This window comes from Talpa europaea, assembly GCF_964194135.1.
Source record: "Talpa europaea genome assembly, chromosome: 3".
Lineage (NCBI taxonomy): Eukaryota > Metazoa > Chordata > Mammalia > Eulipotyphla > Talpidae > Talpa > Talpa europaea.
Window position 1 is genome coordinate 116094465 of NC_140069.1, and position 19589 is coordinate 116114053.

Here is a 19589-nt window from a genome sequence, read left to right on the forward strand (position 1 = left end):
TCATAATTCAAAGGCTTCATCAGTATTTAGGTATCTTGATTCTCCATGCTTCAAAACAAAAAAATCTTCAGTCTTAAGTCCATATCTTTCCAGAGCCTCATTCAGTTTCACTGGAGGTTCTAAGTAATGCTGGCAAGGAGGGGTGGGGAGAGAAAAAGATTTAAGCATGCGTATCTTTACAGGGTATTTCAAAGAGTTGAAACTAAAACATATTCCTACTTAATGTCCTTTCTCTTCATTGAAGCATTAGCGAATCACATTTTCTAATATTTAAGTTTGAAGTAGATTGACTTATCAATCTATCCAATAACCATGTATGTCAAATTCATTGCCAACTTAGATTGAACATTATATTGCATGAAATTCCAATCTAAATAAAATCAATGCCAAAAGTGTTAGAGATTTAATTATTAAGAGATTAAAATGTTAACAATTTTTGAAGACTAGCAATTTAGATTAGGAGTGATAGAGTATGTGTAAACAAATGCTAGAGAAACTTTAGGCTAAAAATGGGTTGTTGGCCTCATTCCCTAGCCAAATGCAGATACTACAGTGTATAGAATGAAAGGTGTAGGGAAGGGGTTTGTGCTTTATACACCTTTTTGTTTCCTCCCCATTTTCAAGGTTTAAAAAGCATACTGTTTCAGGTTGTCTTGACCTGCTGAAATGTTTTCCAAATAAATTGAGACCACCTGAATGTTATTCTAACTACTAAAAAGCTATGAATAAAGAAATTTAAAAAAAGTAATTTCACTGGTTAGTTTTGTATTAGTCTACATGTTACATTGCTTAATGCCATCTTTTTTCTTTTTCAAAAGGTTTTGCCCTCAATTTCAATTAGAAAAGCTATAAAATGTGGAAATATAAAGCAGTAACTTAAAAAAAAAAAAAAGTCTGCTCTAATCACCAGCTGTGAGTCTGCCTCTGTCCTACATGTAATAACTATCATTCAAGAGCCTCCAGCATAGCCAGGCCAGTGAATCCAACAAAAACCTTACCTACGTCTAATACAGAGACCGGTAAGAAAATAGTATAGGGGGTGAATGTAGGGTGGGGTAATAAGTGTGGATGGAGGTTTAATTTTAAATATGAGAGTCTAAGAAGTTCTTAAGTGACATCTGAACAAAGACCTAATAGAGCAGACTGCACAGGGCCTTAAAGGCAGCTGTGCAAGCAAAGCTGACTGAGTATGAAGGGAAAATGTCAGGTCATTCTGGCAAAGTCCAGACCTGCCTGCTGTAGTGGTGAGGACAGACTGTAAGAGCTAGAGTGGCGGTGATGAATAGTTGTGAAAGTCTGCATACATGTAGGCTGAGCTGCATGTGTGGAAAAACTGGATAGAGGATGTAAGAGAAGTCAAGATCTGGCCTAAGTAACTGGAAGGAGAGAGATGCCAGTACTGGGATGTAACAGAAACAAGTTTGAGGCAAGATTGGGGACTTAAATTTTTGGTATCTAGTGGAAAGGTAGTATTTTAAAGCTATAGACTGATGCTATCTGCAAGGGCGTAGCCAACTAGAAAAACAAGCCTGGACTAAGGCACTCAATATTTAGAAGGACAGGGTATAAAGTAGCAGCAGAGACTAAGAAGGGACAGCCAGTCATGTACTAAGAAAACTAGAAAAGGTTTTTGAGACCTGAGGGAGGGGGTGTACACTTACCTCAGCACCAGCATCTCATGCATCTTTCTCCTTGAGGTGGGTGCTCTGTTACTAGCTAACTTTTGGAGCAGGGAGAGAGGAGGGGAGCATTGGACATGGCAGCGGTCTTTCGTGCACAGACTTGGGGAGGACAGATTCTAGTACACATGGGCTGACACGGGGGACCACCACCTACTGTGTCTTCCTAGCTGAGCCCTGGAACAATAATAGCCCTAGAGCATCGATCTGGTTAAAGTGTAAATTAAGATTGGTGTAAGGCACCCACCTCCTGCTCTTTCCTCCTGAGGCTGCAAATCACAGAGCCCCCGTGATAGTCTGGGAGCAGCCGCTGGCCATGGAGAGAGAACAGTGCCCTCCCCACCCAATCTGAACACTTCCTTGAGGCGTCTGGGCTCCCACCTCCTCACATACACTCTCTTCCCTCCCATCTTCTTGACGGGGAGGATCCCAAAAGTAAAACCACTTTCTCTAGGGTGCTCCAGGATGGCAGCAACCCCTGTATTTTCTATGATTTTTGTTCCCATGGTCACCGCAAGGTCTAAAGTGGCTGCTGAAACACCAGTCATGACGTCTATATTCCAGTTTATTGATTCTGTTCTCAGAACAGTATTTGTTCTTCCCTCACAGTTGTAAGATGCCTCATACTCAGGCCTTATCACTGGTTAAGTTTCAAATCCAGTGGAAAAGAACAAGAGCCTCTTTTCTAGAAATATCAGCAAAGTTATAAGTATGCCCCATTGATCCTGGTTGGATATCATGTCTGTTACTACGACCAAGTTGTAAAGTGATGTTCTGATAGCCAACCCCTGGGCTGAGAATGTCCCTTGCATAAACCCCTGAGAGAAATTTAATTTACTGTCTTACCAGAAGAAGGAAAAATGAATGCCGCACAGGACAAACTACAAATGTCCACAGAGTATTATCCACATGTTTCAAGTAAGCACAATGAGACTCAGAGATGCTAAATTACTTGCCTAGGTACCCACATAACTGGGGGAGCTAGGATTGAAACCCTACTGACTTAGAGCAAGGTCCTTCCTCTGCGTACTCTGTTGTCTTAAAGTCAGGGACTATCACGATGGGATGGAGCAAGGCAGGAAGACTTCCTGGGAAAAGGTGAGTTAGTGAAAAATAACTTAGAGTTAGATGCCAGAGAAACATAAGTAAAAGCACCATAGGCAAGATTTTCTTCAGATTGAGCAGGTTCCCAAAGGCACCCTGTGGATTGTCCTGGCAAGATACCAGGCACAAAAAAAAAAAAAAAAAAAAAAAAACCACTTTCTCTGGGGGAGGGGACAAGAGCATGTAAATGAAAGCACAGCTAAGGCGACCTGGAGATGAATAATTGAGCTGAATCCAATTTGAGTCAGAATAGGAGGCGCTAACCAGTAGTTCAGAACCTCAGAAAAGATGTCCGGGAACACAAGTAATTCTTCACCAAAGAAATTTAAGTTCTTAAGGAAACCCAAGTAGAAACGATGTTTGTGAGGAATGCAATGACAGAACTGACAAGAGCCAAGGAATGCTTAGACTTGCTGAGGAAAGAATTTCAGAAAATGGAACATTAAAATGTTCCAAATAACTCAAGTGGAAGAAGAGAGAGATGTAGGAAAGATGAAATACCAGGCAAAATATCAGGCTCCAGTAGAAAAGGATGCCTTGTACTGAGTATTGATTCCTAGAGACAACAACTTAGTAATGGACTAGTTGAGATCAGGAATGTCCTTGTGGCCATTAGTATGCATACTGGATTGCTATTACCAGTAAAATGCAATTTCTTTTAATAGCATGCAAAATTTCAAAGAGATGGAATCCTCCCCCTCAGGAAAATAATTTGTTAAATTCTTACACAGCTACCCTATGCTGATCTCTTTGCTAAGCTAATTTTAGTTACAAGCTGTAACTCTGGATTTTGATGTTGCAGTATCTTTCAGTCTCTCCATAGGCCAGATCCTGGCTGTTGCAACCATCGAGAAGATAACAGTAGAAGTAGGCAAGAAAGCCTCGAGGGACGACAGATAGCTGGCTATCTCACAGTGCAAGCACTTCTGTCCCCAAGGGAGACACAAATGCTCCGTAGAAAGCAAGACAACAGATTAGAAGTAAGTGTTGAAAGTAGATGCTCCAGCTCCTTGCATCCACTCAGTGCCAGACAAGCATGCGTTCCCTTTTAAGGGGGCTATCAACCTAGTACATTAGTAGATATTCAAATTAAACACCTTGGCCTCTAAAAAGTTAACATGTGTAGCCTGAAACTCATTTCCACAAAAACTAGTGAATGAGGTTTCAGTGCTTAAATACATCATCCCTTATAAATTAGATATTGCTATGTATACAATTTTAAAGCCAAGTTAAGGACATCCTTAATCTGCTTACAGTATACTCAACAGCTATTACATAACTCGTTCTATGTATGCAACTAGTCTTTAGGTGTTTACAAATCATATGCTAAACATCCTTCCTGAAAAATTCCATCTATTTTATAACAAACTTAGTTGTCAAGTTAATAACAACTATTGTCAGAATGTGAATTCCAAATTGCTATGAATAAATCAGTTTTTTCTAAGTTTTATTATGAAATGGAGGTTAGATTTTTAACAGGAATAATTATTGAAGGCTAGGGCCTCCCTGGTGGCGCAGCAGCTTGGGCACAGCCAATGGAGCGCAGTGCTGTGAAGCTGTCCCCAGCCTCTGCAGCGTGGGTTCCCTTCCTGCCGGCCAGGGAGATTGCCACATGGTACAGCAGACCTCTGCTGCCTCGCCCGCTGCTCCCCTCAGCAGTGTCTTCGGTCCATCTGCCTGTTCTGCTCCCTGCTCTGTCTCTGGTGAATTCTCCCACCCTCCCATGCCTCTGACCTGTACCCTAGTTCTTGTATAAAAAAATAAATCTTAAAAAAAAATTATTGAAAGCAATAGCTGGGGTACAGGTCAGAGGTGCGGGAGAGTGAGAGAATTCACCAGAGACAGAGTGGGGAGCAGAACAGACAGGAGGACCGAAAGCACTGCTGAGGGGAGCAGCGGGCGAGACAGTAGAGGTCTGCCACGCCATGTGGCAATCTCCCTGGCCGGCTGGGAATCGGACCCGCACTGCAGAGGCTGCGGACAGCTTCACAGCGCGGCGCTGAACCCTCTGGGCCACCGGGGAGGCCCTATAACAATTTTTAAATGAAGTTTTCTATCCTCATCTCCCCTATCACATTTGAGAGCACAACTGTTTATCCATTTGCTCAATAGAAGTCATTCTGGAATCCTCTTTCCATAAGTTAATAAAATACCACTTCACTTCAAGTAGCTAGTGTATCTTCTACTCAAGCCACAATAGAACACACATACACACGGCATACAAAATTACCTCCAAATAGTGACCTGCCACTAGAAACCAGTAATAAACTCCCCTTCTCCAAATGCACAAGCACACACATTCTCTTCAATCTCAAGTGAGATTAATTTTGCTGGGAAGGCTGGTAGAGGGCAGACAGTGTATTAGGTAATTTTGGAACAAGATGCAACTTAGGAAAAGAACTTAAAATGACATGAAAACACAGGGTTGCTGCAGAGGCACGCTGCATGGGGAAGAGGCCACACAAAACAAATCCGGAGAAGCCAGTTCAACTGTCCGTCTCCAAATTTTGCTTAGGGCTGGCCCTGAATCTAGGAAAAGAGAAAGCTTTTGCTGTCCTGCTTGATCCCAAAACCCTGACAAGTGGTCGTAGCTACTGTAAGGAAAAACCAGCTCTCCTGGGTTAGTCTAGGTCTAACACCATCAATTATCCCAGTAACTCACACAGCTGACACCGAAGCAAGGATTCCTCATTGAACAACTTACTGTCCCCAGAAGTTCCAAATTGTCTGGCCGTACTTCCCCTCTTGTGCTCCTGGTCACTACTGCTGTGGCTCAACTAGCCCTTCCCATGCTTGCTGCCTCCAGTCCCATGCTCCGCCTTTTCCTTCTCCTGAAACGCCTTCCTCCTTGCTTTCACGTAGCCACATTCACCTTCCCTCTTGCATGAAGCTCTCCCTGATCCCGCCAGACAGTCCTGACTCAGACCGCTTTATCTGTTCTAGGTTGCATACAGCATCTCAACACTTGAGGGAAGTGATCATTTTTCTGTTCCCCAAGACTACAGATTTTTAGTTATATAAATACATGCTTTGTTAACCATGGAGCCAGAATAGGCAGGCCATGAGGGTTCCCCCCCCACCCCCCCCACCCCCCCCACCCCCGTGTATAAATGCTTTACTAACTGACATGATTTATCATCTTAGTTCATCTGGTGACTATGATGGCTGGGCAGGTTTTGATTCCAGTTTGGTATCTAAAAACACCGCTAGGGGATGGCATGCTTGAATCCTATCCTAGGTCCAGCACATAGCTAATTATTTTTATCATGAGCAAACTCACCTCATTGGCTAAGGCAAAAGTTCCCCAGTGAATTGCCACCGACTTCTTCGTTTGAACATCAATGTGAATCCTTACAGCTTCTTCTGGGTCTACATGCTGATACTTCATAAACCACCTGATAGAACACAAGAATTCATTTATTCTGGTCTTTAAAATAGACACTGAATTCTAATTACTGATTTGTCTCATCAACCTTTAAGCTTCTGCACAAGAATAAATCATAGTAAGCAGACCATTTCCCTTAAGTCTAGTTTTTCCTGCTGGAAAAAAATAAGCAAAATTCTTTTGTGTTCGAATTGCTATTCAATAGGTAAGTCCCAAGCAAAACTCCCCTGACCCAGGAAAGGAGTGAAAGCTTTTCAGTATGTTTCTGCTTGATCCCAGAACCCTGACTAGTAGAATTCTAGGCATAGCTCCTTTACCCAAGATGTTGTCTCATGGTATTTTGACTTTACTGATGACTTATTCTGAAGACCTGTCTATTAATTTAGTAAGTAGATACTCTGCAATCCTGGTATCAATCAAAAAAAGCAAATAATCAGTAAACAACTAAAAACCAAAAACTAGTTGCAAGAGAACCTGAATAATTTACCACAACATTTTTAAAACTTGCTAAAAGCAAAAGGTCAACAAAAATTTTATATTTAGAGATCAAAAGCAAAAATAAGGCAGTGGCTATTCAGGGTAGGCTAGGTGGAACGTAGTGATTGAAGAAGACAGAGTTGTGGGGGTAAGATGTGGGAGGGGTAAGAACGAGGGAAGGAGGCAGTGGGGACTGTGGTGGTAGACGGTGGGCGAGTGGCTGGTGGGCGCACTGCGGTGGTAATGCCTGCTGAGGGTGTCTCGGTAGTACTGCCACTAACAGTAAATATGTATGTAAGCGTGATGTACAAAATGGGTAATTCAACATCAAGTGGGATTTTTCTTAGGAATACAAGGTCTATTGAGCATTTGAAAACCAATCAATGTGTTAATAACTTCTCTCCATAAAATACCATGTGCTCTCCGCAAATTATTAAAAAAAACTTGTCAAAGTTCATTGTTGCTAAAACCTGAGCAAACTAAGGCGAGAATCTCCTTTAAAGGATAAACACGTCTCTAAAAACCAATTGCTAGCATTGAACTTAGTGTTTAAAAGAGGAATATTCTTCTAACCTCAGGAATAAGGCAAGAATTTAAGTTCTTAACACTTCTACTGACTGTATTGGACACCCCAACCATTACAACATGGCAAAAGGAGGTTTGAGGAGTGACAATAAAACTAAATCTATTTGAAGGAAAAAAATAAGCACATTAAGGAGAAAGTTTATACAAAGTACCTGCTTGGTAGAATTCTCCCAAGAGTGAAGAGTTGACAAAACCACCTCCAGGAGAAAGGATAATTTCCAATACCGGGGGAAAAGCATGCTAGCCGAGCACAAGTCCTTTACCTTCCCAGCCATCGGTTCAGAAGAGGGAAGACAGCAGTGCTGTCTTCACATTACTTACACCCCAGGCTCGCAGCCAATGCTCCATACAGCTAATGGATATGGAGTCAGCACAGCTGCTTCTGCACTTTCTAGAGCACATCATGGAAAAGTTCACCCATCTGCAACAGCTAGAGGGCTGTCCTTTACTATCGGGAGTGGCCAGGCCCCGTGAGAGCCCAGTACAAAGCTGCTGTGTTCTCCAGGGCAGATCAGTGCTGCGCTGTGTCCAGGCCTCGTGACGCTAGGATTTGGGGCAAGAGAACAGTTGCTGGTGCTTCTCGAGTTTAACTCCCACTGCAAACCCAAGGAATAGACCAATTCTCTTTCTACCTTCATAGCTATCTGAAATAAGACTTTTTACTCTGAGGTAAAAAATAAAAATCAGAATCTTAAAACCCTGACGTGGATAGAATACCTGGAGTCAGATCATCCCAGAAGTAAGAATGAAATCTCCCTCGTATTCAGAATTACCCTAGTGTAATAATCTTATGTTTATAGAATACTCTGGTTTTATTGATAACATTTTTAAAACTTATTACCAGAGAAATCATTTACACCATATAAGCTACCACAATTACAATTCTTTTAGAGCAAATACTGTCCTCCCATCTGCAGCGAAGCATGAAGGGGGAACTAGTGTAAAATTAAGTTTGTACATATTATGTCATCACATATGTGACCAATTTATATATTGCTGCACATGAAAATGTAATTTCGTAAGGGCAAGTAAGTATCCTAACATTAAGACTATGCTAAGTAAAGATCAATACCATATGAAACTTGTTTGAGAACAGGTTGATTGCAGCTTTGAACAGAAATTAGAATTAAATGAAAAAGTTAAATTCAAGCACTAATACTTATCATTTTAGAAATAAGAATAGCTGGTCCCTTAAAGAAAAAAATGGGAGAAAAGAATTACTTATGGTTAAAATATAATAAAGTCAGGTGGAAACAAATTCTCTCATTTCAACATGTATTAATGAAACAACTGTTCTGCTTGTAGGATCACCTAAATAAAAGGCACTCCTGTATATAATTATTTACACATCTAGGCATGTGCTTTAGAATAAAGTGTCTTAAACCAGCCCTTTGTTACTATCAGTGTTTATTTTCTCTTTACTTGTAGGTATCTACTAGAGTTGAGTAAAATCTTAAATGAATGCTTGGAAATCACTTTTCCTTAAATAGACTTAAAAAGGCAGGGGCTGGATCTCCTAGGTCTCCACTGCCGGCTTGCTCAATATGCAGAGGCTGGTGGGTGAGTGGTGAGTAAGGCAGTGCTGTCATTACCAGTTTAACCACAGCATGACCGCAATGCGACCATCGCCAGGGACTAATGCTGTCAATCAATTCCTCATCTTTTTCTGCTAAGCAAAGAGCTGTAGGACTGGGTTGAGTGCGTTCCACTCATGGGAGGAAAGGTGGGTACGTAAAGGTAGTTCCTTCCCCTCTGTGGGAAAGGAAAAGTAAGATAGAGGCTTGATTACTGACTCATCAGTTAGCTTTTGCGACTTCTGGCTAGATAATTCCTTAACCCTTGGTCAGTCCTTCTTGGTAATATTTTTGATTTTGAAAATATTTAACTGATAGTTTAATCCAGCCTATCTTTAAATTTAAGTTAACCTGACTCAACAACTCCCAACCAATGTATAACATAGTCCACCACTAAATACCACAATTATATAGCATCATAACATCAGAACTACTACTAAGTTAACTTATGGAGCTGGAATATTTTCCCTGGAAGTCCACCTACCTTGGTTCATAAGCTCCAATGGGAATAGCTGCAAGGTCAAAAGGCCCAAATCTTTTTCCTATCTCTTCAAATGCTGGGCAATATCCAGTATCTCCTGCAAAAAAAAATCGATTCCAAGGCCCCAAGACAGACCAGCTGCCCCACAGAACCTTGTTGTCATCCAGTAGAGTCCTTTTACACCAGTGCTGGGCAGGTGTGAAGACAAAGGTGACCTTATCATGTCCAGGGACACAGTTCTCCTCCCACCAGTCCAGCTCGATCACATTCTCACAGCCACATTTTTGCATCCAGTCGAGGAGGCCCAAAGGCACAAACCATCTCAGCTCATTACCGAATCGCTCATTCAAAGCGATGACGGAGTTGTAGTCCAGGTGGTCATAGTGGTTGTGACTGATGAGGACAGCGTCAATAGGGGGGAGTTCACTTATAGTGCACGGCGGGTGGCGGAAACGCTTGGGACCCATGTGCTGCCAGGGTGAAGCACGAGAGCTAAAGATCGGATCCGTCAGGAATATGAGCTCGTCCATTTCCACCATCACCGTGGCGTGTCCCAGCCATGTGACCCGCAGGCCAGCTTCTCTCACTCGGGCTTCTTCGGGGCCATCGATAAAATATGGCTTCAGCACTGGGAGTTCTTTGTCAAGTTCCTGTGTATACAAGAAGTGAAGCAACTCTTAGGAAAAATAAAAGGTATTATGTCATCACAGAACACATTTGACCTAAATTCTAGAGAGGAGGGAGGGCTATTTGGGGAAAACTGAAGTCATTCGGTAAATTGGCTATTTTTGCTTTTCTCTTGAAAATGCATGCACTTCTTTCTGAATCTGATCCAACAACCATGGCAGACGGCAATGGGACATCTTAGTCTGAAATACGACAACGGGGAATTTTTAAATTTCGAGTTCTGCTGAATTAAATGTTTTAAACACTCTCTAAGTCCAGAAGTAGATGGCCCCGATGCATTCACTTTGCTAGTGCCATTTCACTGGGCTGCTGCCTCTGCTGTTAAGAACTGCCCCAGAAGCAGGTCAGTCCTGGAAACAGTGAAGAAAAAGGAGGGCTATTTGTAGACCCTGGATCTGAGGTACGAACCTTTACTTTGAGTACACAGAAATCAGCAGAGTGCTGTGGTGCCTCCTGGGCAAACCGCAGTCAATAGACCGATCACCACAGTCCTGCCCCTTAAGGGTTTCTGTCATTGATCAAAACAAAGTGAAACATGGTTCCTGCCCGGGGGGAGGAGTCTCACTTCTCGGATGTGAAATGCTAGCTACAACAGAATGTGATCTTTCATTTCTTTGGTTATTTTCATCCTTGGGTGAAGGCAGACCAACAAGAAGCTGTTCTCATGAAGTGAGCTTTGACATCAGGCCCCCTTTCAAGAGGCCGTCTCAAAGCCCTTGCTGTGTAGGTGCTACCGTCGAGACCCAGGACTTCCGCCAGCCTCTTCCCCTTAGACCTCTCGTGCTCAGTAACTGGAAAGGCTCTTCTCCAGAGCATCTGGCTTTATTCCTTTGACTGTCGTTAGCCGGCACTTCCCTTTTTGCTTTGCCTAGGAAGCTCAGGGTAAAAGCTGATCGTGCTATTGGTTTTATTTTCTACTGTTTTTATCCATACATGTATTTTTGTAAGTTGGCACAAATCAATCCTGGGAAAAGTATGGCATGGAATTAAATGCATGCCACTATACCGCCCCTGGGGAAGGACAAAGGGCCCAGCGGCCACAGTTCTCACTGACAGGGTGACCTGTGTTCCCAGGCGGCAGCTGGCAAGAAGGATAAGCAGCTTATGGTGCAGAGGAAAGAAGGGCGTTTCAGGTGGAGAATTGCTCAGCAAAGACAGCCAAGCAGGACAGTGGCATTTGGGGACAGGGGACAAACAACTGTGAAAGAATCAGAACACAGTAAGAGCTGCTGGTGCTGTTCTCCACCCAGAAGGCATGAGGCGGTATGGGGGGGGGGGGGGAGAGACACAAGTCTGTTCACGTTTAGGTGAAATACTTGGAGGCCAACGGAGGACCTGTAACCTGCAGTGGGTCACCACAGCTGCCATGAGAGATTAGGTCCTGAAAAAAGAGGGCAGGCAGGGAAGAAGCTGGTGAAGGAAATGCGGTCACTGCGATGGGCTGAATCGGGAAAGGGCTTGGGCAGGGGAAGAAAAGGAGCAGCTCAGGGGACGGAGTAGGAAGATTTCTATTACAACTCTAGCCCTTTGTTTTCGCATCTGAAAAATGAGCACAGTAACTGCCTGCGCTGCTGTGGGGACTGGGTTGGGAGTGGCTGTCCCGAAGCGCTCCGAATATTCTAAAAGAAAAGCAGCAACCTGCCGCCAACCAGCAGTCACTTGCACCTTAAGGGGTTTCCTTTATCAGTCAGGAACCTAGTAAAGATACAAAGTAACAGACCCTTTAAAAACTTGAGGATGGCTATTCTGTCTTCTTGCCAACTCACTCCATACACAGGAGACACCTCAAAACAGTCTCCTCACAGTTAGAGTTCCTTGCTGACCATCATCGTTGGCTCTACTGCTTGACAAAACCCCCCTAGCCAGTGATGAGGCTGTCAGTGGACTGCCCTGACCCCCCTCTTCCAGCTGTTTTCAGCCAGCCCCCCCTTGCAACTGTTCCGCCCAACACTGGACCATTCCCTCCCCTGCGCTAAGTTTGGGAGCCCGCGTGGTGCCCCTGTTACAGTGTCTTCCCGGTCTCACCCCGAGACCTTAAACCGCACAGCCATCGTGGGGCCGTCCCTGAGTCTTCCTCGCCGGACGCACTCCTGCCTCTCAGTGTTCATGCCACTTTGTTCTCACATCTGGATTTTCTGCCCTGTAGTCTGGTTAGATGCAGACACAAGGTACCTCACGCCTTCCTCAGCCAGAACCATGACAATGCCCTATTTGGTGATAAACACATCCGCTGATAAACGATGAGCAAATGTAAATTCTCCATTTCTTCAAGTTGATAATTAATAAACAATACTAGTAATTGCCAAATAGACTATTTACCAAGAATGAAGGAGGATCGGGACAGGGAATGAAAATAAACTAAGTACCTGCCAAGTGCAGACTTCGTACTAAGCACAAAATAATGAAGATGATGAATTAAGACATCAAGTATTTTAGTATAACAACAGCTACCATTTGTGGAGTGCTTCCTGCGGTCTAGATATTGTACTGCTTTCTAAAACCTGTTGAATAATGACCATAACAGCAGTGGTAGGTATTATTACAGATGAAGTTAGAGCACGCGCAGGTCACCCCGCTGGCCTCCATACTGCCTCTCACCACTATACTTACTGCCAGATAGTCTCAGTACACATTTACAAAACAAAACAAAAACAAGCAATAGCTGGGGATCCCATGGGAGAGAGTAAGATAGAACGTAAGAAAACTGGGATGATGGAGCTAGTCATGTTGAGTACAGTGATTATCTGTGGGTATATACATATGTCAACGCTCATCAAGTTGTACTTTTTGAATATGCAGAGCTGTTTTATGTTAGCAACATTTTAAGTAACACCATGTTTCAACCATACATCAAAATAACAGAATTCCTGAAAATGAGCTTTTTCATTTTTTTACTATTTGTTTAAAAGCCACATGAAGTTCAATCTGACATTGTCCGCTGATCATTGAGGGGAGAGAAAGAAAACCTTTAACACAACACTTCTGGTAGCCTCAATTTGTTCTACAAACCAAGGATTAACACACAAGGTACTGAAAGCAGCTAGTCACACAGGACCACCTATTATACAACCCTGTTTTCAAGTATCCAGAAAAGGTAAATCCAGAAACAGAAAACAGATTGATGATTTCCAGGGACTAGAAGGGACAATGGCCGAGGACACGAGGTTTCTTTTGGGGGGTGATGAAGATGTATTAGAGATAGTGGTGGCAGCTGCACAACTCTATATAGGAAACCACTGAACTGAACACTTTGAACAGATCAGTTGTATAGTATGGATTATCTTTCAACAAAACTGTCTTCTAAAGAAAATAAAATATTGATCAGAGATCTGAATTAAGCTTTTTTTTTTTTCCATGATCCTTCTTTCTCCCCCAAAGATTGATTTATGCATACCAGAGCTGTGGTGCAGGCCACAGATTGGGGGAGGGGGGTGAGAGGATTCACCAGAGACAGAGTGGGGAGCAGAGCAGGCAGACTGACTGAAATACACTGCTGAGGGGAGCAGTGGGCCAGACAGGAGAGGTCAGCTGCACCATGTGTCACCTCCCTGGCCAGGGATTGAACTCAGGCTGCAGTGGCTGCAGATAGCTTCACAGTGCTGAGACTTAACCCCTGAGCCACCAGGGAGGCCTCTCATGTTCCTTTCTTCAAGCTATATTGTTTCTGTACCCATCTAAGAGCAACTTACTTTAAAGAAGTTGATGTCCACCACTACCACCCCATAAAACTCAAAAGAGTGTACCACTGAGATTTCCCCCTATCCCTAATAAATAATTTACCTTCTACCCTAATCATAAGTCTAAAAAGCATGTAAGATGGGAGGGTAGTGAAATTCTTGTTTCTTTGAGCAAACCAAACATTCACTCAGCATTTTCTTTGCTAGGTCAAGATTTCTCTTGGCTGATCATCCTTCTCTAAATTGGCAAATGGGAAAATCCCTACATCTGTATTAACTAGTACAGAAGTTAATGTTCTACTTTTCTTGGGGAAAAGGAAAAACCCTTAAATTCACTCAGCTGTCACCATTGCCAGGTGCTTGAAGTACATGATGCCACCTGCCTCCGTGAAGCGGGCCTTATTGCTATTTTATAGATAACCAGACCAAACCAAGGGGGGTCATTAAGAAACTTGCCCGGGTCATATGGTAAGTGTTCCATTCAGAGAAACTGGAATCAAGACCCTCCCTGTTTTCACTAAACCATAACTCTTTCCTTGGCATAAAACATAATAACTTTAAAATAATGAAATCCATATTCTTGTTAATATACTTATTTTAAGAGTATCTGCATTAGCAAAAAAGAGATTTAATGCAAATTGTTACACTTTCTAAATCTTATTTTTTAGGGTAATCTTTTTAATTTACATACAACAAACAAAAACCAAATAGCTTTCCTTTCAGCTTGCCATTTGCTTCATTTTTGTGTGTCTCAAGGTCCTTTCAGGGTGAACAGTGAAACCCTGAGGTAAGCAGGCCCACTGTGTGCAGCACAGGCACCGGCCTCTAGACGCAGGGAGGCCCCAGAGGCCGAGCCTCCACAGTGGGGCTGATGAGCCGTGAGGGGAAAGCCGTCAGGGTTCCTCCCAGGAACTCACAAGGGAGGGCAACTGTCTGAGTCTCATTGGCACTGAACACAGTCGGGGTCTACAGGCCGGAGTCCTAACAGGGCTGTGCACAACAAGTTTCTGTCCATACCAATGGCTGACCCAGAGACAAGGCCTTACTGGAGTTTCCATTTTTAAAAGCTTTCCTTCTCCACTCTGGCCTGATAGCATTTTGTGAGGGCTTGCTTGTTCTCAATGTCTAAAACTAAGTTACAGTTCTCTGTGCTTCTTTGTTGCTGCGTTGTGCTCTCGTTAGTACCATTTCTTTGTTTCCAACTGTTAATGTGATGATACACTTTTTAACTTCTCACCTATTTCTGAATTTTCTTAACTAGACTGGATGAATTCCTCAAGGGTCTTTAATTTGTCTGCTTTCTCTATGGAACTTGTCAAGTGGCAGTTACTCTTATTTTTATGTGTATATGTGTTCTCTTCCCAAATAGAATCAAAAAACCCTTTAGGATGGAGGCTATATATTTACCTCTTTAAAAAAAAAAAATCAGGGCCTCCCTGGTGGCGCAAGGGGTTAAGCACCGCACTAGGAAGCAAATCCACAGCACGAGTTCAATACCCAGCCGGCCAGGGAGCTACCCACATGGCGAGGCAGACCTCTCCTGTCTCACCTGCTGCTACCCTCAGCAGTGTATTTCAGTCAGTCTGCCTGTTCTGCTCCCCGCTCTGTCTCCGGTGAGTCCTCTCACCCCCTCACCCCTGCATCTCTGGCCTGTACCGCAGCTCTTGTGTGCATAGATGGATAGATCTTAACAAAAAAAAAATCATTTTCAAAGTAGACAAGTTAATCTTTTTCTTCCAGCTAAAGGTACATTTTTACTGTCAAGAAACTTTAATAACTATACTTTGAAGCTCAGATTTTTTAAATAAAAAATATCTTATTTTACATATTTAGACAATAGATATAAACACTGAATAGATCTATGCTAACTAATACCTCCAATTATTTATTAATGATGTTTTAGGGGTTTTTTTTTTTTTGCCATGTTATCCATGATAGGAGTGTAAGCTTCATCAAAATGGCTTATCTCTTCTAAGCTCCTTGATTATAAAATGCCCTTCATTGAATGTTTGGACACTACAGGAAAACAGAAAGAGTGGCCAGCTGCTATATCAACATGCGATGACTATAACCCCTGTTGACATGGATTTTCACTGCCAGTTCTGTTTGCACAGTTAGAGATCATGTGGCATTCACAGTTTGTAATCTTTTTTAAAAAACCTCCTCTCATGACATTTTCACCTATCACTCTATGAGATGCATAGTAAGTATTTCAAAATGAAAACTTCTTGAGGAAATCTGTACAAATACTAGAGACAGAAATAAACACATAAAATTAAATTATAAAGGACTGATCGAGGAAGTCCAAAATATAATTGTCATTTTAGAATGAAAAGAACTAAAGAAAATGGATTTTCACATCAAAAGGGCCCAAAGGGCCACCAAGCATGGCAAATAAAGAATCATACATTAGGGGCCTCCCTGGTGGCGCAAAGGGTTTAAGACACAACCTATAAAGCAATCCACAGTCATTGCAGCAGGAGTTCGATCCCCCACCAGGGAGCTACCCACATGGCCCAGCACAGCAGACCTCTCCTGACTCGCCCGCTGCTCCCCTCAGCAGTGTATTTCAGTCAGTCTGCCTGTTCTGTTCTCCAGGCTTTCTGGCAACTCCTTTCACCCCCTGCACCTCTGGCCTGTACCCCAGTTCTTGCATGCATGCATAAATAAATCTTTTAAAGAACCACACATTATAGTATAATTCCAGAGTATTTATACCAAAGGTATTTATACCAAAGGTATGGCCCTCAAAGTTTCTACAGAGGAAAGATCAAGCACAAAGGATCAAGTACAAAAATGGCTAAAATTCTATATCCACACAATCCATTAAGAACAAGGACAAAGACATTTCAGACAAGCAAGATCTCAAAAACTTTAGTTCCCACGTACCCTTCTTCAGGAAACTAAGAATGTGCTCCAGCAAGATGAGAGTGTCCAGGCAAGAAGCACAAGTGGGGTGGAGGAGAGGGGGGGCCAAGGCAGAAGAGGCACGTGTACTGGGGAGAGAGACCCCAGAATGGAAGCTGCCAGCCTAGATTACAGCCCTACCTACTGGACCACCAAGGGGCTCTCCCGCAGCAAAGTTATACTGAGAAGTTAAGGAATGGAAGGACACTGATTAGTCGTAAGTACAGAGAAGTTAAAGAGATGAGAAAGCCAGAGGGATCATGAACATGGGGTTGGGGGGGCGTATATAAGAAAGTACGACCGTCGAACATTACTTGGTTAATCGTGAGCACTACTGACATAGTCACAATAATGTAAGCAGTAGAATTAAAAATGGAACCAAAAACTGTGACGCATCCCCTCGAGCAAACAGGGAAAGCTGGAGGAGCGCGTGGGGAAGAGCGGGTGAGGACAGAGTGAGTTCCCTCCGACGGTCCACTGTGAAGGCAGGAGGTAAGGCCAGGAAAGGGCGCACATCCCTGTATTCCTTAGAAATAGATGGGCCACAAAGACACACGCTGCACGAGGGCGCTCACTGGTACCTAAAAGAGGTGAAGTCATGAAATCCAAGAGGGACCGCCGGGGCCAGGGGAAGGGAAATGGGTGATCACTCATCCGCAGGCAGAAGTTCCAGGGAGGCAAGAGGATATGCCCTGGAGCGCTGCTGTACAGCACTGACAGTGGACACTTACAGATCTTACAAGGTTGATCTGTTCTTTTTCATTTTACGGTTTGTGGTAACTACGAAGGTAGACTTCAGCTTACAGGGTTGGAAGTTGCTCTGAGGCTAGATCGCTACATGGAAGAGGCCGGTTGAGACACGGGTATTTGTCTTACGAGCCTTTCTGTCCTGTAACTTTCTAAAATACATATACATGTTTCTTTTTCCTAGATAAAAAAAGCAACCTGTCAACATACTATAGTTTCAATGTAAAATAACTGGTGTGTTTCATTTTTTCAAAGGTTACCCTATTCGTCCCAATCATGCATCTCCGCTATGCATTCTGTTGGCATTTCCAAAGCGGTTGGCCTCTTGCCCTAACTGTCCTCCTCACAGCTGGAGTTCACTTTTCTCTGCATATTGGGTTCTCCAGAAGAAAAAGTAATTTTCTTGTCCCTCCCATCCTCAGTGTGGAAACATACAACGTTTTATCTATTAATGTGGAATTCTAAAAAAGTGTTAATTATTCACAGTAATCCACTATGTCAACAAAGCGATCATGACAGGGACTTTAAAAACCCCATATCCCTTTAACAACAACAACAAAAAAGTACACACTTGCCCAAATAAAAGCTCCAACACCACCATCACCAACCCAGTCCCCATCCTGTCTGTTCCTGCTGCAGATCCAGCCTTTAAGGATGGCCATTCTTCCCTTCCTTCCCCCAGAACCAACGTCAGCTTCCTAATCTCAACACCCTACAAAGCCTGGCAGGGCAGAGGTTGGTGGAAAAAAAGAGGCCAAAGGGGATGGGGTGGAAGGGTGAGAAACAGAAAAGTTGCTCCTGCAATCACCAACTCCTGACAAAGCAGTATCATTCGCCTAATACATTTCATGCCAATCATTGATACATTTCATCCTAAATATAACCAGCACATTTAAAGAAGAGTAACTTATAGACAATATTTAAAGGTCTGGAAAGGTAATCTGAAGAGTCTTTCATAGCCTCAACAGCCTTATCCAAGGGTGAAACACCAAGTGCTCCAGGCACGCTCCTAATCTTTATAAGCCAGATTCTAAACACACATTGGGTTACTGCTTTCTAGAACATACCACTTACCTTCATGACTGCATGGTTACTGCTATCATCCACTTGGAAAACTACCTTCAAAATAAACACATCCTTATCTTCCTAGCTCAAATATCACCTCCTTTGGAAAGCCATTTTTCCAGCCTCATTAGGCAGAATTAGCTGCTTCCTTTTCCTATACTTCTTAGCACTCTACTCCTAGGTCTAGTTACCACCAGGTCAGACAGTTATTCCTATGTGTACTCTGCTGCTAAACTATGAACCTGAGGGCATCTTACTCACTTTATCCCCAGAAGCCAGCCTTACGCCGGATCATAAAAAAAGAAGGCTCAACTGAATGTCAGAATACAATTCACAGCAAAGCGAAGGAACATAAATACACAGTAAATACACGGCACTCAAAAAAGTCAAACACTACCTCTTTGGAACTTGGAACCCCGCTGTGATCTTTTTCCATTATCAGCCATCTGAGAACATTTGGAATGGAGGGACTTTTCCACGTCGGCCAAGGATTAACAAATCTCCCATCTTTTCCTTTCTTTGACTTAGTTACATCTTCCTCTAGTCTGTAATCCAACTTGAAACTTTTCCTGGAAAATCTAGAAGAATCATTTCCTCCAGAATTCCGTGCTGAATGACTGCGTTTCCTCACTGCTTCTTGAGGATATTGCCTGTTTGTCATTAGGGACTGGTTGCTTTCATTTTCATCCATGTTCTTTGGTGAAGAACTGAAGGGAAAAAAAAGGGAGAGTGGGGGAAATACTTTAAATGCATTAGAACATATTACTTGGTATCACTTAGCCAGTAAAAATGTTAGGTCAAGCTTTCTTCCTGCAAAATACATTTTTAGAATTCATTAGCACTGCTTACTAAAACAGAAAAGATACTTGCTTTACCTCTTATGCCAAACCTTTTAAAAATTCTTTATCTGCTATAATCCAAAACAACTTAATCCACCAGCCAGCATTTAAACATATGAAATTGTCCATTTCAGTGATACCCTGCAGAATAAATAAAGCACCTTCATGAAATCTGCATGTTCATGTTTGAATATTTAAAATTTTATTGCTAATAACACATAGAAAGGACTGCTTTATTTTCTTGGGGGCACTTCAGTAAGTCAAACAACTTAGCTGTAGCCCCACCAGAACTTGTTGTTTTTATTCTGAAGATAAACTTACCAATGCCCCGGAAAAAGCACATTGAGTCCAATCCAGGAAAAGAATAATAGTACATTACTTG

At 42.7% G+C, this 19589-nt stretch overlaps 1 protein-coding gene across 1 annotated transcript; it reads right to left on the reverse strand.

Moving 5' to 3' along the window:
* NAPEPLD (N-acyl phosphatidylethanolamine phospholipase D) lies at positions 1-19071 on the reverse strand (the record flags this gene model as incomplete). The annotated part of the gene is made up of 4 exons (XM_084230175.1): positions 18766-19071; positions 9289-9935; positions 6064-6178; positions 1-129 (listed from the first exon to the last, which is right to left on the reverse strand). The coding sequence occupies exons 1-4, from the start codon at positions 19057-19059 to the stop codon at positions 1-3; spliced, it is 1185 nt and encodes a 394-aa protein (XP_084086301.1). The 5' UTR covers positions 19060-19071.
* Between the last annotated feature and the right edge of the window lie 518 nt (positions 19072-19589).